Source organism: Macrosteles quadrilineatus, unplaced genomic scaffold, assembly GCF_028750875.1.
Source record: "Macrosteles quadrilineatus isolate MER2022 unplaced genomic scaffold, UCM_ALF_1.0 Scaffold_5__1_contigs__length_97177068, whole genome shotgun sequence".
In the NCBI taxonomy this organism is placed as follows: domain Eukaryota; kingdom Metazoa; phylum Arthropoda; class Insecta; order Hemiptera; family Cicadellidae; genus Macrosteles; species Macrosteles quadrilineatus.
In genome coordinates this window covers 44,605,301-44,622,645 of record NW_026542598.1, presented here as the reverse complement: position 1 = coordinate 44,622,645, position 17,345 = coordinate 44,605,301, and the positions used below count along the sequence as shown (strand labels likewise).

General features: G+C 34.1%; 2 protein-coding genes across 5 annotated transcripts in view; both read right to left on the bottom strand.

Annotated features, from left to right (window-relative positions):
* Positions 1-6,075, bottom strand: part of LOC128994639 (ubiquitin carboxyl-terminal hydrolase 20-like) — a 35,767-nt gene extending 29,692 nt beyond the window's left edge. For both annotated transcript variants that reach the window (XM_054419319.1, XM_054419320.1), the window contains exon 1: positions 5,949-6,075. The gene's annotated coding sequence lies outside the window, so the exon portion shown is untranslated. The remainder of the gene's footprint in view (positions 1-5,948) is intronic.
* Positions 6,076-12,203: 6,128 nt separating this feature from the next.
* LOC128993912 (ornithine decarboxylase-like) overlaps positions 12,204-17,345 on the bottom strand; it is a 39,515-nt gene continuing 34,373 nt past the window's right edge. For all 3 annotated transcript variants that reach the window (XM_054418014.1, XM_054418015.1, XM_054418016.1), the window contains exons 7-9: positions 14,461-14,682; positions 13,787-13,995; positions 12,204-13,260 (exon numbers count right to left, since the gene is read on the bottom strand). In XM_054418014.1, coding sequence (XP_054273989.1) covers positions 13,110-13,260; positions 13,787-13,995; positions 14,461-14,682 — 582 coding nt within the window. In that variant the 3' untranslated portion in view covers positions 12,204-13,109. The remainder of the gene's footprint in view (positions 13,261-13,786; positions 13,996-14,460; positions 14,683-17,345) is intronic.

Genomic DNA, 17,345 nt, shown 5'->3' with positions numbered 1-17,345 from the left:
TTGTTTGATAACATTGTTCAAAAGAGGTCACAGCAAACAATAGACTGTTAAGTTAGGAATGATAAAACTAACAGATCATCTAGACTTCATGCTTTAGCATAGATATTGTGTTGGTTCAAAATGATACGAAAATAACTGTGATGTTCTTAAGTTACGGCAATTTTACCAAATATTTCAGATTCAGGTTCTTTATTCGTCACAATACATTTTCCTCCTCAGCATAGCTGGTAAAACAGGTGACATGTCAACATCTTAAAAACTAAAAGCAAAATATACATGATACAATTCTTTTGGTAAATAACTCAATCGAATGTTTAAATTTTATATGTACATATTTACATCATATTAAAAAGTGTCACATAAGAAATCATTTATACAATAATGTACTTTGTTTAGCAGCAGGGTCTGAACTTCTTTCTTAAACTTAAATAATTATCAATATTCTTTATCCTGTTTGGTGTAGCTTATTATATATTTTTTTCCCAAAATACTGAGGCAACTTTTCAAAGGAACTTAGTCCATGTATAAGAAACCGGAAATCACTTCTGTTCCTAGTCTGATGGTTGTGAATATGTTGATCTTTTTGAATTTTCTTGACTAGGATGTGTTTAATATTTTTAAATATTTTATTACATTATTTTAATACTACTAATGTGAATTGACCTCTCAAAACCAGTCTGGTATCAGCGCTGTTTGTTGTCATCTCATTCCTAACTGAAGATTGACTGAAGCTTCAACCTTGAACACAGCTGTGTCATCATGAAACCATCATCAATGTCATCTCTCCTCATTACGAATAACCTTTCCTTTGCATCAAATCCTCACACATCATCATACTGTAATCACTGTTGCCGTAACACTGTATGAGGTTATGTTATAATTTAATAAAATAGTTAGTTAATAGGTATCCATAACATCCAAATCCTTTATTCTAATACAGTACGAGCTATGTCTGTTTGTAATGTAGCCTATATCTCAAAATCCAGCAAAAGGATTTTGGCAAAATGTTGGAAATAGGGACTTATAGCCCTAAAAACGTGATTGAGGACAGCCACTACTCCAGGAAAATTTGTATTTCACTACACAACTCATTTGAAAATTTATAAAATCAACATTGGCCTCATGGGTTGCCAAGTGTTGGTTGAACAAAATAACAAGTAAATACCCCCGCCGCAGCAAACCTGCCGACTAAGCGAATTTCCATTTGTCTGAATTGATTTTCAGTTAAATATATTTTATAACATTAGGTTTAACGAGTACCTAGGTTTGCTGCTACAAGGAAACTAATAAAGTGTGTTTTTGAGTAAAATATTGATAGCTTAGTACAAAATAAATAAATTTGCCAAGTTTGATCAAAATATATCCATAAACAAGCAAACTACAACATTTGACAATATTCTCCATAAGAATAACATGGGAATTTTAAATTTAAAATTTTTTTAATTTTCTCCGTTACTAATAATCGAACAAAAATACTTTTATATACTAAATTATTTGTTTTTTTAAGCTCTTTAAAAAGGTCTAAAGAGAAATCGGGAAATTTTGTGTTTTGAGGGTCAAAAGTGAGAAAAACCAATTTTTACCCCATAAAACCCCCCGTAAAGCCCCGTTCCCATGGTCCGATCGTGCTGGTTCGCGAACTCATTCAAGTTTATCCCGCTTTACACCTTTAAACCAAATTTCATCAAAATCGGACAAAAATTACTCAAGTTATCGCGTTCACGGACGTATATATATATATATAAGTCTATATATATATATATATATATACATATATAAAAATTTGAACGAATGGTGTTTTTGGCCTCTGGGGACATCAAAATGAAAAAGTAAATCGGTCCCGGGTCTAGGTCTTACCGTGCCACCTACGGTAATAGCTACTTCCCTATAGGGAAATTCGCTAAAAGTAAACAAAAGACTTTAAACATGTGCAAATTAAAAAATACAGTACAAAGTGATAATCATCAGTTGATGTAGCTATTGAGCAAAGACTTACATTGAAGATAACTCGATATAAGGGAAAATAGAGCAAGTCAGTGTTGATAAGTGATGACTGTTTTGTGTTGGTACCATTTGAGTGCACTGGCATCAACTCAATGTTTCACTCTCATTTAAGGGTAGATAACAATTTTTAAGAAGGAACTCTTTTTTTTTATTTTACACAATTTCGACGGGTGTATTCATAATAAATTAAAATTCTACTGAAGTTAAATAATAGAAGCATAAACTAGTTGTAAAAGCGTGAGTTTCCTTTATATTGCATTTACAATCTAAATAAACTATACCAAGCCATGGCTCGGTGCCCCGGTACTTACAACAGAAGAGCTTTAGCCTATTATACCAAAACAAAAACATTTTTTGATAATCTTATTGGAGCAGCCAAGAGTTTAAAAGTAACCTTCAATTATACTAAAAAAACTTGGAAATCTTCTGTCTTCAAGAACTACGAAAATTATCACCACTGATAACAAGATTAGAGCTGAGGGGTGGTATGGATTAGACCTAAGTTACAATACCAATGCCACCATTGTGGATAAATGTGATAACTTTAAGGGATGGATTGGCCTATACACTTATCTCAGAGAAAAATGCTTTGAATTTTGGGCGGAAACAACTTTACATTATTAGTTTTCTGTTGGATCAATATAATCGGTTAAAAAGCTAGCAGTAACAGCCATGTGCTGCGTGGATGAGTGGGCGAAAATGTTTAAATTCAGTTCGATCAAATTAGGAGGGCCACAGTATAGCATGTATTGTGTTCCAGTCACCGAGGAGGTAGTTAATAACATTAAACAAAATTGCTAACAGGCCCTAATAACAAAATTCTGCAAAAGCACATACACAGCTAGTCATACACTAGTACAGTGTTTAACCTCAAAATGCAAGCAAATTTCATATGTTCCCAAATCAAGTGTCTATGCCAAACTAACAGATGGAAGTTTGCATTGATCTGCTCCCCCCGGTGACTGGCCAGAATGGCACACTTGGATACCATCTTAATCGATGACAATGCCGCACGCAATGAGCATTTAAGTTGGATTCAAGTGGTTACAGAGAATGTGCTGATCTTAGCTTTTTAACATAACCAATTTCCATTGTAAGTAGCCTATATGCTATACATTTGGTTATAAATGTTAAAAACGTTTAGAAGAATCCCTCTACAGCTCAACCCTACTGATAAGACTTACTTAGACCACATTTTGATAAAACTCAACGTCGTAAACTGGTCAATAGCTCTATTTAATCCTTGAAACTATAGGTACTCCTGGACAAAAAATTAACCATCACTTAATTAAGTTAGTTAAGTTAACACTGATAGCTTAAAACACCAGAAATAAAATTGACCAACTAAGTTACAACGCCAACTGTTAACATATAATAATGAACCAAACTGCAACCCTTAAACAAAGTCAAATTATCATTAAGTTAGTCACTTGCCAGACCACTAGAAAATATTTAAAAATAACTGGTCTGGTTGTCAGACCCTTATTTACAACCAGACCTTCAAAAACCACTAGTTTACCGATTCATTAGATGATATAAGCTCATTTTGATATATGAGGAAAAAACATTAACTCTCAATCAAAAGGAAAGCCCTTGGGGAGGGTTTGGTAGAGCCTTTTTAAGTAAATGTAAGTTAGACTAGGCCTAGGGCTAAGTTACGATGTGATTCTCCAAGGTGTTGGTGTGCGTGTATGCAGTGCAGTAGCTAATTCTCTTTTTTTGTGATTTGTGTGAGTACACAAGTATTAAATTTCAAACTAAGATCCAGGTTACCAAGTGAAAAATCTTTTGAGCTTCTTTCTAATAGGGTGTCACCTAAGTACCGCAGGCCTAATATTGATTAGGCCTTAATTTAATAAACATTCACAGTACTTGCGGTAGGCCTAATTAACATCATCAGTTTCAAGATAGACCTAAGAAATTAACACTTATGAATAAGTTTGATAGCACTAATCTACTGAGTTATTGGAAACAGTCTGTTATTGGTTAGAACGGACAACTTTAGCCAAGGAGACCTGAGCTTAAATCCTGCAAATCCTCAATGTGTTGAAATGGTAGTTTTGAGATTATCTAAAAGTTCAGATATAAAGAATAAATTAATAATAGGTTAAGCAAGTCTTTCCAAGAACTGTTCCTGAAGGCTAGGGCCTACTGAAGATTTTTAAAATCAGAAGTCTTATCAGTGAAAATTTTGGTAATTATTTACCGCATTTACATTGGGATATGATGTAATTTTGATATGTCTACTTACAGTATTTTTAACGCTGAATCCAAAAATGCAATCAGTTTTGGCCGGAGAGATTCCTAAGTGGCCGTACAGTTAAATAATTAATATTAAGCTTCAGTTTTGTAGATTTATTAACATATTTGTGGTATGGACGAGTCCAAATTCTAGTGGCGACTAACACTAAAAGGGGTGGAAGGGAGTGGAAACAGCTGTCAGTTGTTTACATTCTACATTCAATACTAAACAGACAAAACCACACACAACGCCATGAGAGCAAAATCAGAGTTACAATATGCAATAGCTAGATTTTTCAAAGAACTTTGGTACTGTTTAGAAAATACAATAAATCAACTACGAAATCACATGAACTTGAAATATAAAACAAAATAGAATTAATTCACGTAAAATATCAGTAATAGAAGCTAGGCCACTGCCGACATGATCATCGTCCTCATTCCAATCCTCAACCATTGGCTAATGCCTCAACGTCTGTTAATGAACGTGCCATAGTGCATAATGCCATAGTACATAATCCCATTGTGTCTAAAAGTGAAAACGTGCCACAGTGCATAATTTAATGTATCAGCAATCTAATAAATGATGTTACATAATCTAATCTAATCTAATCTAACCTAACCCAACCCAACCTTAATATTAATGTTTAAATCGCAGTTTATGTCAGAAAAGGCATGTGAGGAAGATAGGTCAGACTTTATGCAGATTCGTGACTATATTAAGTCCTTTGAAGTGAGGTTAGATTAGGTAAGTTAAAGGTTAGGTTATAATGAACCTTTACCTTCCTAATCTAACCTCACTTCAAAACACTTAATACAGTCACGAATCCGCATAAAACCCGACCTACCTTCCTCAGATGCCTAAATAAGAACTGATTATTTGGTTTCAAAAATCAAAACGAATTGATTTGATTTCATTCCGCATTAGATCAAGAATAAACAGTTTTTTATGCTCTTCTCACTCAGTCCTCCTCACTCCTCACTCAGTACGGACCCGTCCAGTCCAGACCACGCCATATTACCATTACCTTCAATACCGCTCAATTATTCTTAGATTCGTAATCCTAACCTTCGTTTTACGGCCACTATGGCAACTTAGGAATCTCTCCGACAAAAACTGATCGCATTTTTGGATTCAGCGTTAAAAATACTGTAAGTAGACATATAAAAATAACATCATATCCTAATGTAAATACAGTAAATATTTGCCAAAATTGTTATCACTTAAATTAGAATGTCTTCTTAAGTATTACCAGGGACCGAAACAAATAACTAACTTAACTTAATTCAATGCAAGAGAGAATTAATACATAACCACCATTGGCCTATCCATGATCGTTTTGAGTTCTAGGTAGGATAGTTAACTTAACCTAAGGAAACAAAACTTAATAACTTAGGCTAGTCCTAGGCCTACCACATTATTATAATGTTAAGTTAACTGGGTTGTTTAACGTAGTATTGAATGGCTCGTGTCAAAACATCACCTACAGTTCAGAAATAATTTAACAGAAGTTATGTTTTTTTAATGCAAACTAACGTGGTTATTAAATAAGCATAGGTTTAATTAAGTTTAAAAAGGCAAGTCAACCTGACTAGGCTCGTTAGTAGGCTTAATCTTATTGGGTAACTATCATAGACTGATTTTACAACTCAAGTGAAAACAAAAACATAAACAAAAGAAATATTCGCTCAAATTTACATACTTGTAAAGGATCTTGGCTCAACTTTGCCAAAACTTGCGATTTCACCTCAATGTAAATAGTATGATGCTTCTGACGGTACCTCCATATTGTCTTCAAAGGAACAGACCAACAAACGAACAGAACAGACAGATGGAAATGAATGAAATTCCAAATTCCATATGTTTATTTACCCAGAATTCCTATAAAAGTGAAAATGTCAGTGCTGCCAACAAATGGCATTAAATATTAAACTTTGAATGAATGTGATATACTGTAGTGATAATCAGTTAGATAGAAAAAAAAAACTGGAGGTAACACCATTGATTTTTCAATGGTAGCACCGGCACGGCGTCAGCAACTCTGCCAGAAAATTGACACGCTGTAAAATTTTGTTAGATTAGTACCAACTAGAAGAATCTTGCTCATGGCTCTATTGCAATATTACAATACCCAGCTCAGCCCCGAATAAAAGTTAAATGTCTACAACTATGAATAAAACATACCCCTTGAGTCGACGGGCCGTTCGAGGGTCCTCCTCCGGAAAATTTTAAGAAACAGGCTTTAAATTTGTTAGTTTTTTTTAAAGCCTTTTCAAACTATTTTTACAGCAATTTTATTTTTATTTTTCTGTCTGTGGCCCCTAGGCAGTTGCCTATATCCTGCATACTAATGAGTAATTTGCCACCGCGGGCGACAAAATCGAAAATCAAAATCTCGATCGCTCGCAGTGAAAACTTGAACATCGCCGTATCATGGCAAAATCGTGAGCTTCGTATGTGTTCACGATTAAATCGTGTGTACAATCGCACGATAAAATCTGAACATCTTTCATCGTAGCGGAGGGAGACAGTCATGGCTTTAGCGACCACGGCGATGTTGACGACGACACTTACACCATAGACTAAGCAACACAAGGGAGTATGTTTTATCTATGCTTACACTTATTAGAAGACTGATCTGCTCTGATATCCTTGGACGATGAATGGTGATGAGCGTTCACAAAATTTCACAAATCAACAACTTGTACAGGTTTTTAGGGGGTATTATTGGTAGCTCAGAAGAAAAGAAGGAATTCGTGAAAGAAAAAGTAAAAAAAATGGGTTGATTGTGTAAAGAAATTTGGCATAGCTGCACATAAAAGTCCTCAAGCAGCGTATACCGCCTTTACTAAGTCATTACAAAATGAATGGGCATTTCTTCAAAGAGTAACAGAGGGATTTAGTGAAGAATACGAAGACTTAAAAACTGCCATACATCGCCATTTCACTCCCAACCTTTTCGAACAAGAGATTTCTGAACTTGAACATGACTTGTTCTCTCTCCCTACTCGTTTTGGAGGCTTAAATATTCAGGACCCGACAAAGAACGATGGTATTTCATTTAAAACATCAAAACAATGCACAGAAAAAATAATATTAGCCATTAAAAATGGACAACCATTAAAGATTAATGATCATGTATCAACACTACAAGATGTAAAAAAGAAGAGAAAACTAGAAAAAGACACGTTGGCTAAAGCAAATAATGAACGAATTATGGAATTACTTCCTGAAAGTCAAAAGAAGCCAATAATTAGAATTGTAGCAGGGAATACTAGCCAATGGTTAACTGTGACACCATGTGCATCTGATCATACGGATTTGTCCCCGGATCAATTCAGAGATGCTTTGTCAATTCGCTATGGCCGCACACTAAGAAATTTACCAGTACGATGTGATGGTTGTGATCAACCTATGAATCTTACACATGCATTAAATTGTAAAAAAGGAGGATTGATCAAACATGGGCATGATCAACATCGAGACCACTGTGCTGCGATAACAAATATGGCTGGAAAGGGGTTGAAGTCGAGCCTATTATGAGAGAAGCTGACCCTGCAAACAATGTGCCTGCTTTAAAAGCTGATTTTAAAGTTAATGGTATTTGGGAGGCTGAGAGAGTAGCGTTTTTTGATAATCGCATTGTTAATGCTGACGCTCCCTCTTACGCCAACCAAGAATGGGGAACAATATCTCGAAACCATGCCGTTCAGAAACACAATAAATATGACAAAGCAGCCGAAGACATCAGAGGAAGCTTCACACCATTAATATGTTCCACGGAAGGAGTCCCCCACAAAGAATATGAAGCGTTTCAGAGGAGAACAAGCGAAGCCCTGGCTGTAAAATGGAGAAAACCATACTCCCAAATTATCGGATGGTTGAGGATCCAAAGCCAGCTTTCCATCATTCGAGCAGTTTCGCTAAGGCTACGGGGAACTAGACGAAAAATTCGAAGCATTCAATTTGAAGATGGTGCCGCAATTCCCCCATTGCTCTATTGAGCTTTCATTTTATTTTTTTAAACATTTATATTTGATTGAAAATCATAGTCATATGTTGAATTGTTTGAAATGTATAAATAAAGTTTTATTGTTTGGGAAAAAAAAACAACTTCCCCACTCACTGTTGACGATGAACTTGTAGTAATTTCAATTAGACATCAGACCCTAAATTGTTCAATATAAAGTAGATTTTGATCTTTGTTACATTTTTTTATTCCAATGGCACACCAGTAAAACAAAGTGATGTAATGTAAAGTTATATTTTTATGTTAGCCTCCAATACGTTGAGTATATGAAATAGGTGTTAATGCCTGATTTGTGGTAAACGTATGGTATAATTGCTGCTAGTGTAGCAACTAGTTTTGACTTTCTACTATAGGTCATCATCTTCAGGCGTCAAGGATGTCAAAAGAAAGATCACTTCATAAGAAGGTTCATTACACACAACACGAACACGGACATTAAAATGGTAAAAACGGCGCATTTAAAACAAAAAACATAGAAAAGTCTTAAAGTGACGAGTCAATACGTGACATATCATTCCCCAAACTGCAGTTACCGTTTTTTATTTGTTTTAAATGTACCGTTTTTACCATAAAGGTACATGTGTAACTATGACCTTCTTAAGTGATCTCTTCCTTTTGACATCCTTCACTCCTGTGATGACTAACAAGAAAGTCTAAACTAGTTGCAATAATTAGGATTACCACGAAACAGGTATTTATACATTAATTTCATTAAGTAATCACATTGACGACTTATTTTACGAGACCTGAACCTGCACTTATACACTAAACAGTGACTCCTGAAAATAGTTTTATGGGTCAAATCAAAATATAGAAAATTCCAGAACGAAATTGTTCCCAAAAACTCTTTGACTAAACATACTACAGACACGTTAACCGGAACTTGAAAACTGAAGAATGATGATGAGGCCGCAACCTTACTACAAAAGGCATCCCAAGAATGCTTATACAAATAAAGTGTCCCATAAGTAAACAGCCAAAATACGGGATATAGTTCTACAGGGGTTAAAATTTCACAGAGAAAATCGATAACGAAATAGTTCCCAAAAACACTTATTTTCCAACAACGGATCTTAATGAAACTATATGCATCTGGTTGAAAATCATGTAAAAAAATATTTATGTACCTAATTTTAATTTATAAATTACAGCTTTTTGAATTTGGTTTAATAACATGAAATAAATGAATTCGCCAAATTAAATAAAAATATATCGATGAATTGAAACTACAACAGTTTTATTTGGTACTTACGTATTATACGGAGGCCACTTATTTTACAGCGCGCTGCGGCGGTTAGGTTAGGTTGGGTTATCATAAGTTTTTATGACTCATCTCGTATAGTTCGATTCATAACGAAACTAGGAAAGTTCTACAAACATATTTATGATAACCCAACTTAACCCAACCGCCGCAGCGCGCTGTAAAATAAGTGGCCTCTGTATAATACGTAAGTACCTTTTATTTTTCTCCGTAAAAATAACATAGGAATTTTAATGAATTTTTAAAATTTTCTTCGTAACCTGTAATTATTGTATGACTACGCATCAGTTTACATAAGAATTTCAAAACAACATAACACTCTGTTTATAAGACCCAGTCTTGCTGGACTGCAAACTCATTCAAGTTCATCCCGCCTTACACGTTCATGTCTAATTTCATCAAAATCGAGCATGCATTTTTAGGTGCACACAATATTAACAATTTTAACCAATAGTGTTTTTGCCTCTGGGGACATCAAATAGAAAAAGTAACTAAAAATAGGCTTTACCTTTGTCACTGCAGCTCAAATTCTTTGAGGTCGTCACTATACGTGATTCAATTCCTTTGATATCACGGACGATTAATATCAAACATTAGAAATGACAAAATCAATTTTAACAAAAACTTTATCTTCTTTATTGTATTCAACAAAACAACACACTAAACTATTTACTGTTTTTTAACAAAACAATTGAAAAACATATGACTGTTTATATATTAATTATTAAACAGTCTTTTGGCAAACTTATATGAAATATATTGAGGGGTTTTTTTATCAATGATTAATCATGGTACGTCATCTTGTGGTGTGTTTGAGCTGCAGTGACGAAGGTAAAGCCTATTTTTAATTATTATACAGCTCAGGGGCTAAAACATGGATTTTAAGAAAAAGTAAACCGGTCCCCAGTCTGGGTATTTTCTGAAATTTTGAATTCCTGAATATTTGACAAAAGTCTGTCAGCTTAAGATCTTTTATACATATTCTATACGTAAAAGCCAAAAGGTAACTTAGTATCTAAAAACAATACAAGTGGAGACTTAATTGTAAAAATGTTGAGTATTGTCAAGTTTTTCTGTAGTCTTTATGTCGTCTTTGGAAAACATATATGCTTTCTAATAAACTCAACGTAATAAAATAATATATACAGGGTGTGCTACACAAATATTGCTATTTTTGAACTAATATACCAGACACATCGAAGCTGCAACAAAACACAAAAATGAGTAAACAAACACCTCCGAGTCCCACTTGATCGTGACCAATCACTACGAAATTTTATTTGCAAAACCATTTCAATTTGTAGTATTTCTTTAAAATGACACGCAAGTTATAGAGATACATTTGGACTTAAATCATAATTGAAATTAATTTGATGCAAAAATGTGATTAATGGACTTCAGTTTGATCAATACAAAGCTTAAGTTTGAAGTCCATAAATCGCTTACAATTTTCTTATCCCGTCAGCAAACCTGATTTGTTAATTTGGTTACACCGCCATTTTGTTTTGATCAATCAGAATCAAATGATACTCGAGGGCATTTTTTTTACATATGTATTTTTTATAACCATAGAGTTTCTAATTAGTAGTGTTTCATACAACTGGTATATTAATTCAAAAATATAAACCTCTTAGTGAGACACTCGTCTATTAATTTTTGCTTTAGAATTTTCAACATGTTTAAATTAAAAGCCGATTTCAGGATAAGTTGCTGAATACTGTTTTCTGCACCAACTAGGTTGAAGCACAATTTGCCCTATGCATAATGACAATAAAGGACGATTTCTTGACATTGAAAAGTGTTATTCATAGAACAAGTAACTCATCACTATGGTTAAAAGTTATAGCAATGTCGTTTTTAACATTAAAAATAAAGAAAGGCAATAAACTCCAAATTCAGTAGGCTAGGCTCTGTAACACAAAATTAAATAATCGTTTTACAGTTTTATTGGTCTTAATTGTTGATATAAGACATATATAAATTAATCTAGTTTGGTTGTATGTCTTTTGAACCTAATGACATTTACAGATAAGATGCTTAAAAATAATGCAATATTTAAAAATAAATACTAAATATGATGGGACACCCAACTATTTGGTTCCGTTGTTGTAATGTTAGGTTTATAATGCCAACAAATTAAATACAATCTAGGAATAATTTGTTTTCCAAGTACAATACTGACATTTTTTGTTTAAATGTTTGTTCAATAAAAATGTAGTTGCAATTAATTTTACATTTACCTAATGTGCGTGGAAAAAAAGTAACGTCTTTGGAAAAGTAGCTAAAATTGTAGCTGTAGCTACATTTCATTGTAGCTGTAGTTGTAGCTAGCTACTTTTTCGGAACTGTAGCTGTATTTGTAGCTAGCTACTTTTTCGGAACTGTAGCTGTAGCTGTAGCTAAGCTACTTTTTTTGGAAATGTAGCAGAAGTGGTAGCTAGCTACATTTTAAAAGTAGCTTCCCCAACACTGCTCTATATACATGCCATAATATGATAAAACGTTATGCATTCAGAGAAGTGTGTAGTTTCTCAACTACATCAAATTGAATATATTCCAACATTATGTATCACAACAAAACCACAATTTTCTAAAACTTCTACAAAGATTGTGGGTCCACAATTTTCTAAAACTTCTACAAAGATTGTGGGTAAAAAAATCACACATTTTCATTGGTAATTTTATTGCTACATCTACACAGTTTTACAGTTACAACACACAATTTATTTTAATAAAACAAAAATATTATTTACTTTGATGCACCACCAAAGCTGCCTCTTCGCAAATTCGAACAACAAGCCCCGCGCCACCAGGGCTGTCCACGTCTTCTACTCTCCCACCATGACCTTACCCAAAAAACCCAAATAGAAATTGTATAAACATAAAAAGAATAAGACTGTTTACTGATTTGTTGGAATGGTTCTTTCCCTAATCGGACTAAAGGTTACAATCAAGTCATCATTGATTGAAAATATTATTACTAAATAAAAATTACTGTTGTGCTGTATTAAAAGACCAATTAATCAATACACTTGATTTTTGTAGTGAAATTGTTACAAAATCTATAGGCATATTAAAAATAAGCTATCAATGTCAATGATGACTAGTATTTAATATATTCAGATAACAATAAAGAATGTTATAATATTATAGTCACCTTGAAATGTAAACATGTAAAATGTAGCTTTTAAAATCAATTCAAAAGGAGAATGATAATGATTACTATCAACATTAAATTGTGCGAAGGTGACTATAAAAACCAGACTATACTAAAATAGACCTGAGTAAAACAATCATCCGTCAACCGAAAATCAGAAGCCGGTTTGGTTGTCAAAGCACAGCTACACAGTCATCCTCATCACACAAAAAATTAAACTGCACTTGGAAACAATTTACAACAAAACATTTTAATGATGTTAAATTATAACTTAACAGTTACTTGTAAAATTTAAACAATTTTAAATCAAAATAAAGCTGACAATCGATGAGGATTTGTGTACGAGGTGGAAAGTTGATAGCAGATTGTGATGTTGCCATGACAACCAGGGTCGCCGAGCAGAGCCGAGTATCCATCAAGCCATGAGTTCATATATGTAGGGAGAAGGAGAGGGGGAGGAGGGGGTAGACTGCTCAGGAGAGGGAATGTCCCAGACTGACGTCCAGTTGTTGTTCTGTGCAATGAAGTGGTCCTCTGTCAGGGGAAGACAGCCTTTCAAGAAACGCCTGGAACAGAATAGAAAGAATTCCTGTTTAATTTTGACAATGGTTACAATTTAATTGATTGGGTTCAACTAATTCATGAGATACAGTAGTCTAAAACAAATTTAAATTTGTTTTTCTTAGAAGAATTGGTTGCATTTTAAGATGGGGTCCTACATTAGAACAAAATATGAAGAGTTATGTATATGCATTTTATTATGTGTCTAGTGTCTATTTGACCTTGGACTCTAATTTTCTCAAATTAAAGCTAGGTAAACTCTAGGCCTAATCCGTTACAAACGATGTAAGCCTTTAATATAAGCTTTTAATATTTAACCTTATATCTACAATGACATTGGCTAGCGAGCTAGTCTAATGGTTACGGGTTCGAATGCCACCAATAACCAATGGATTATGTTTACGTGACAATGCCATGACATTCTAGGCCTAGCCTGAAGTAATGTGAAGCAGTTCCGAGCTAGAGACTATGGAGGATGTCAAGGTAGGACATAAAAGAACAACAAACTGACATTCAAACGTAGCAACTCACCAGACGGATTCATCGATGACAGCATGCACCTTGGGTACGGGGAAGCCGTTGAAGGTTGAGGCAACAGGTAGAGTGTAGGCGCCCATGTCCTCAAACACAAGCCAGTCCCCTATGTCCAGGGGCGGCAGCAACACACTGTCCAACACCTGGTCTAGTCCGTCGCAGGTCGGGCCCCACACAGACGACAGCAGCGGCTTGCCTCCCTTGTTCTGCACACATAATATAATCAGAAACTTTCATTGATTGATAACATTTCAAGTTATTATTTTTATATGATTACATGTATATTTTTACTGGTTTTATGTTTTTACAACTTTCACCGTTTTTGTATATAAACTCCTATTTATACAGTCAAACGATTCTTATATCTATCTGACATGGTTGTGTTGTATTCTGACTCCACAGTTTGAGCTAAACTTGATCCGTTTTCCCCTCCTGTATCAGAAACACTGTATACTATGTTTAGACTTGGACAGTTGGGATCAAACACAACAGAACTGCGTACGAACTGTCTAACGAATTCCCACAGGCAAATGAGTGGAGACGAGAGTTCATTTATGTAGGCGAACCTGAACAACAGTCGCTCACTAAACTTTTGATTGGTGCAAAATTTAATTTTCCCCCCCTTTTGCTCAACTATAGATACAAATCAACTTAAATTAAACAACACACACCTCGAGTGGGATCGCCTTAACGACAGCGTGATCGTACAAGATGCAGTTGAAGGAGCCGTAGACACCGTCATTGATGTAGTACATGGTGTCCCGCTTTGAGTGTATGAGTGTGGCCAGAGTGTAGGCGGAGGCGACGTAGAACCTGCCGGGCTCTGCGATGATCTGCACGCCAAGTGAGATGGGGAAGTAGTCGTCCAAAGCTGCATTCACCACCTCGGAGATCTAAAGGCAGACAAACACGTTATGTAGACTCTAACAGACACCTCAGTAGCAAGAAGCTGACTGCTGTGGGAAATGGTGTTTTTACACATAACATTAATTGAAAACATAAAAACTTAAAAAGAGACTGATGTGATGTTAATACTGATCAACTAGAATTTTCCTAAGAAATTAACAATATTAACAATATATTTGTTAATAAATCTAAAGGCTTACACATGAAAGAGTCTTTATTTTATACCCTAACAAAAAATGATTGGAACACAATTATGAGGTACATATTTTTTTAGATTGATCTAAGGCTTTCAATAACAAAAATAGATTTTATGTTATGTAGTTTAAAGTGAGTTTTTTTAAACTATGTGTATTACACCAATTGCCCACAACATACAATAAATGACAATTTAAAAAAAAAACAAAAAAAAAACAATTAACCCTACTAAAGATATAAAGATAGGCTACATGTCAAATATTTGGGTAGATTTAAAAACAAATTGATGTCAAATGGATAGTTCAATGAAAATGTATAACTGTAACAATGATAGAAAAAGTACATTATTAAAGTGTCAAGTATTTGTGTTAAGAAAAAAACTGTTTCCTAAATGTTTTGTGTTATGTATTATTTTGGGTGAATTAATTATGAATGATTTATGAAGTGTATTAACGTATTTGATATTGAAATATTTTCCAGCGAAAGTTCAATTGGTAAATTGTTGTGTTTATGAGCTATTTTTATATGAGAGAATTAAAATTTGAATACCTAACAACATACACATGATACAAAAGCATGAACAAAACAAAAATTTGTAAAATAAGCTACACTGAAGAATGATTACCGGTGGAATTAAAAGAGCTGAAAAGTTTAATGTTAGTTACATGTTACTTTGGAATATTACAATAAAATTACAATGCTTATTATTACTATACTGATTGCCCAGGGCGCTTAAACAACCTATTTTAAAACTTGAAAATTCCTTCTAATAGGACAGGGTAGAATTTACATTGTGACGATGAAGTAACTAAATATTGATCAACAAAGATGTCCACACACTAGGGTGTGTGTATGATGAAATTAGTGAAACATTGGTTTTGAATGAAAGTATTGTTGCTTTGTTACTGACTAAGATCAGCTGGTTCCTTAAATAAGACCATTTATTAAAAGCCAATGATCGAAGTTTTTAATTCTCAGAAGAGCATCATGTGAAAAGTCAAGATCCAACGTCATAAAATCCAAATCCTCAGAATATGAGTAAGATGAACATTGACACTTTCGGACAAGAAGAAGTTGTTCAAATAAATGTCAGAAGATATATAAGGGTGAATTACATCTCATTGATTTCTGGAAAATATTCAGTTCAAAAGAATTTGATGATAAAATAATGATAATACGCAAGAGAAAGCTAATGGAACGGAGCCTTGAGGTGAATTTTCTTCAGGCCCAGGAAAGCTTCATGTAGGAAGCTTTTATTTAATATTAAATATAGAAAAGTAATTTCAGTTTAAAGGGTTGAAAGTCGTCCAATGGAGTCAATCAGTATTATTTAATATAGATGGCTCAAAACAAAACCAAATCAAATGACACATTTAAAGACAGACAGGAAAAAATTGGTTAATCCTTTGATACAACATAGTAGTTAAAGAAAATCTCACAATTAAAAATTAGAGATTTACCGAGGATATCAGGAGACGATGGAATGAGGTCACAAACGTAATATGGTCATCAGTGGATGAAGCATACAATAATGAAGATGTACTCTTCTTAATATTCAAGCATGACATTAAAAACATAATGCTTTATTAAGTAATATAGTAAAAGAAAATAGAGCCATCAGTACAAGCAAAATAAAGAAAACACATCTTGTTTCTCAGTAACTTGATTTGAGCTCCTTAGGACCGAATCAGAAAAAAATACTACAGTTATGGAACAAGTAAACAGATGGATTTCAGAGCTTACAGAAGATATACTTCGGGATAAACAAACTAAATAAAAAATGAAGGTTGACCACAGAAAATGGGTGTGATTCCAAAAGAAGGGAATTTAATATTAAGTTAAGGAAAAGTGGATTAATGCCAGAAAACACTTAATTAACTGATCCAAGGAAGACAATAAAATGATATAAAATATGATCCGTCAAAAGTAGATTTTGGTCGTAACTGTTACCAAACACAATTCAGAATTTACCATAGGAGATGGATAAGTTTTTAAAGTACAACACATGTGGTTGTTTGTATAGCACAGGTGGCAAGATGATTGTACAAGTAAAACAGAAAAACATTGATTAACTGATGAGTGTTCTACATGAAAATGATTAAACTAACAGATCTTTGTTCACTGGCTCGGCAATGGAGAAGAAAGATTGATTAAAGCGTAAACAGAACATTCAAGAGATGACAATCATCGGTAAAACATATCTCATCAACTGGGCGAACCAGGTTCAAAAGCAGCAAAACCCTCGGCAATCAGTATTTACAACACTGAAATAACTAACGCTAAAGTTAAAAACTTAGAGCTAAAATTCACCTAAATACAAACTTGTGCAGTATGCAACTAATGTTTCAGGATCACTCATGTAACTCCGGGCCTAAGAGGCCCCGTTAGCCAAATTTGCTCCCTAGTACACGCTTTCGCTCCGTGCTTTTGCCGTCTCTCCGAGCGTAAACACACT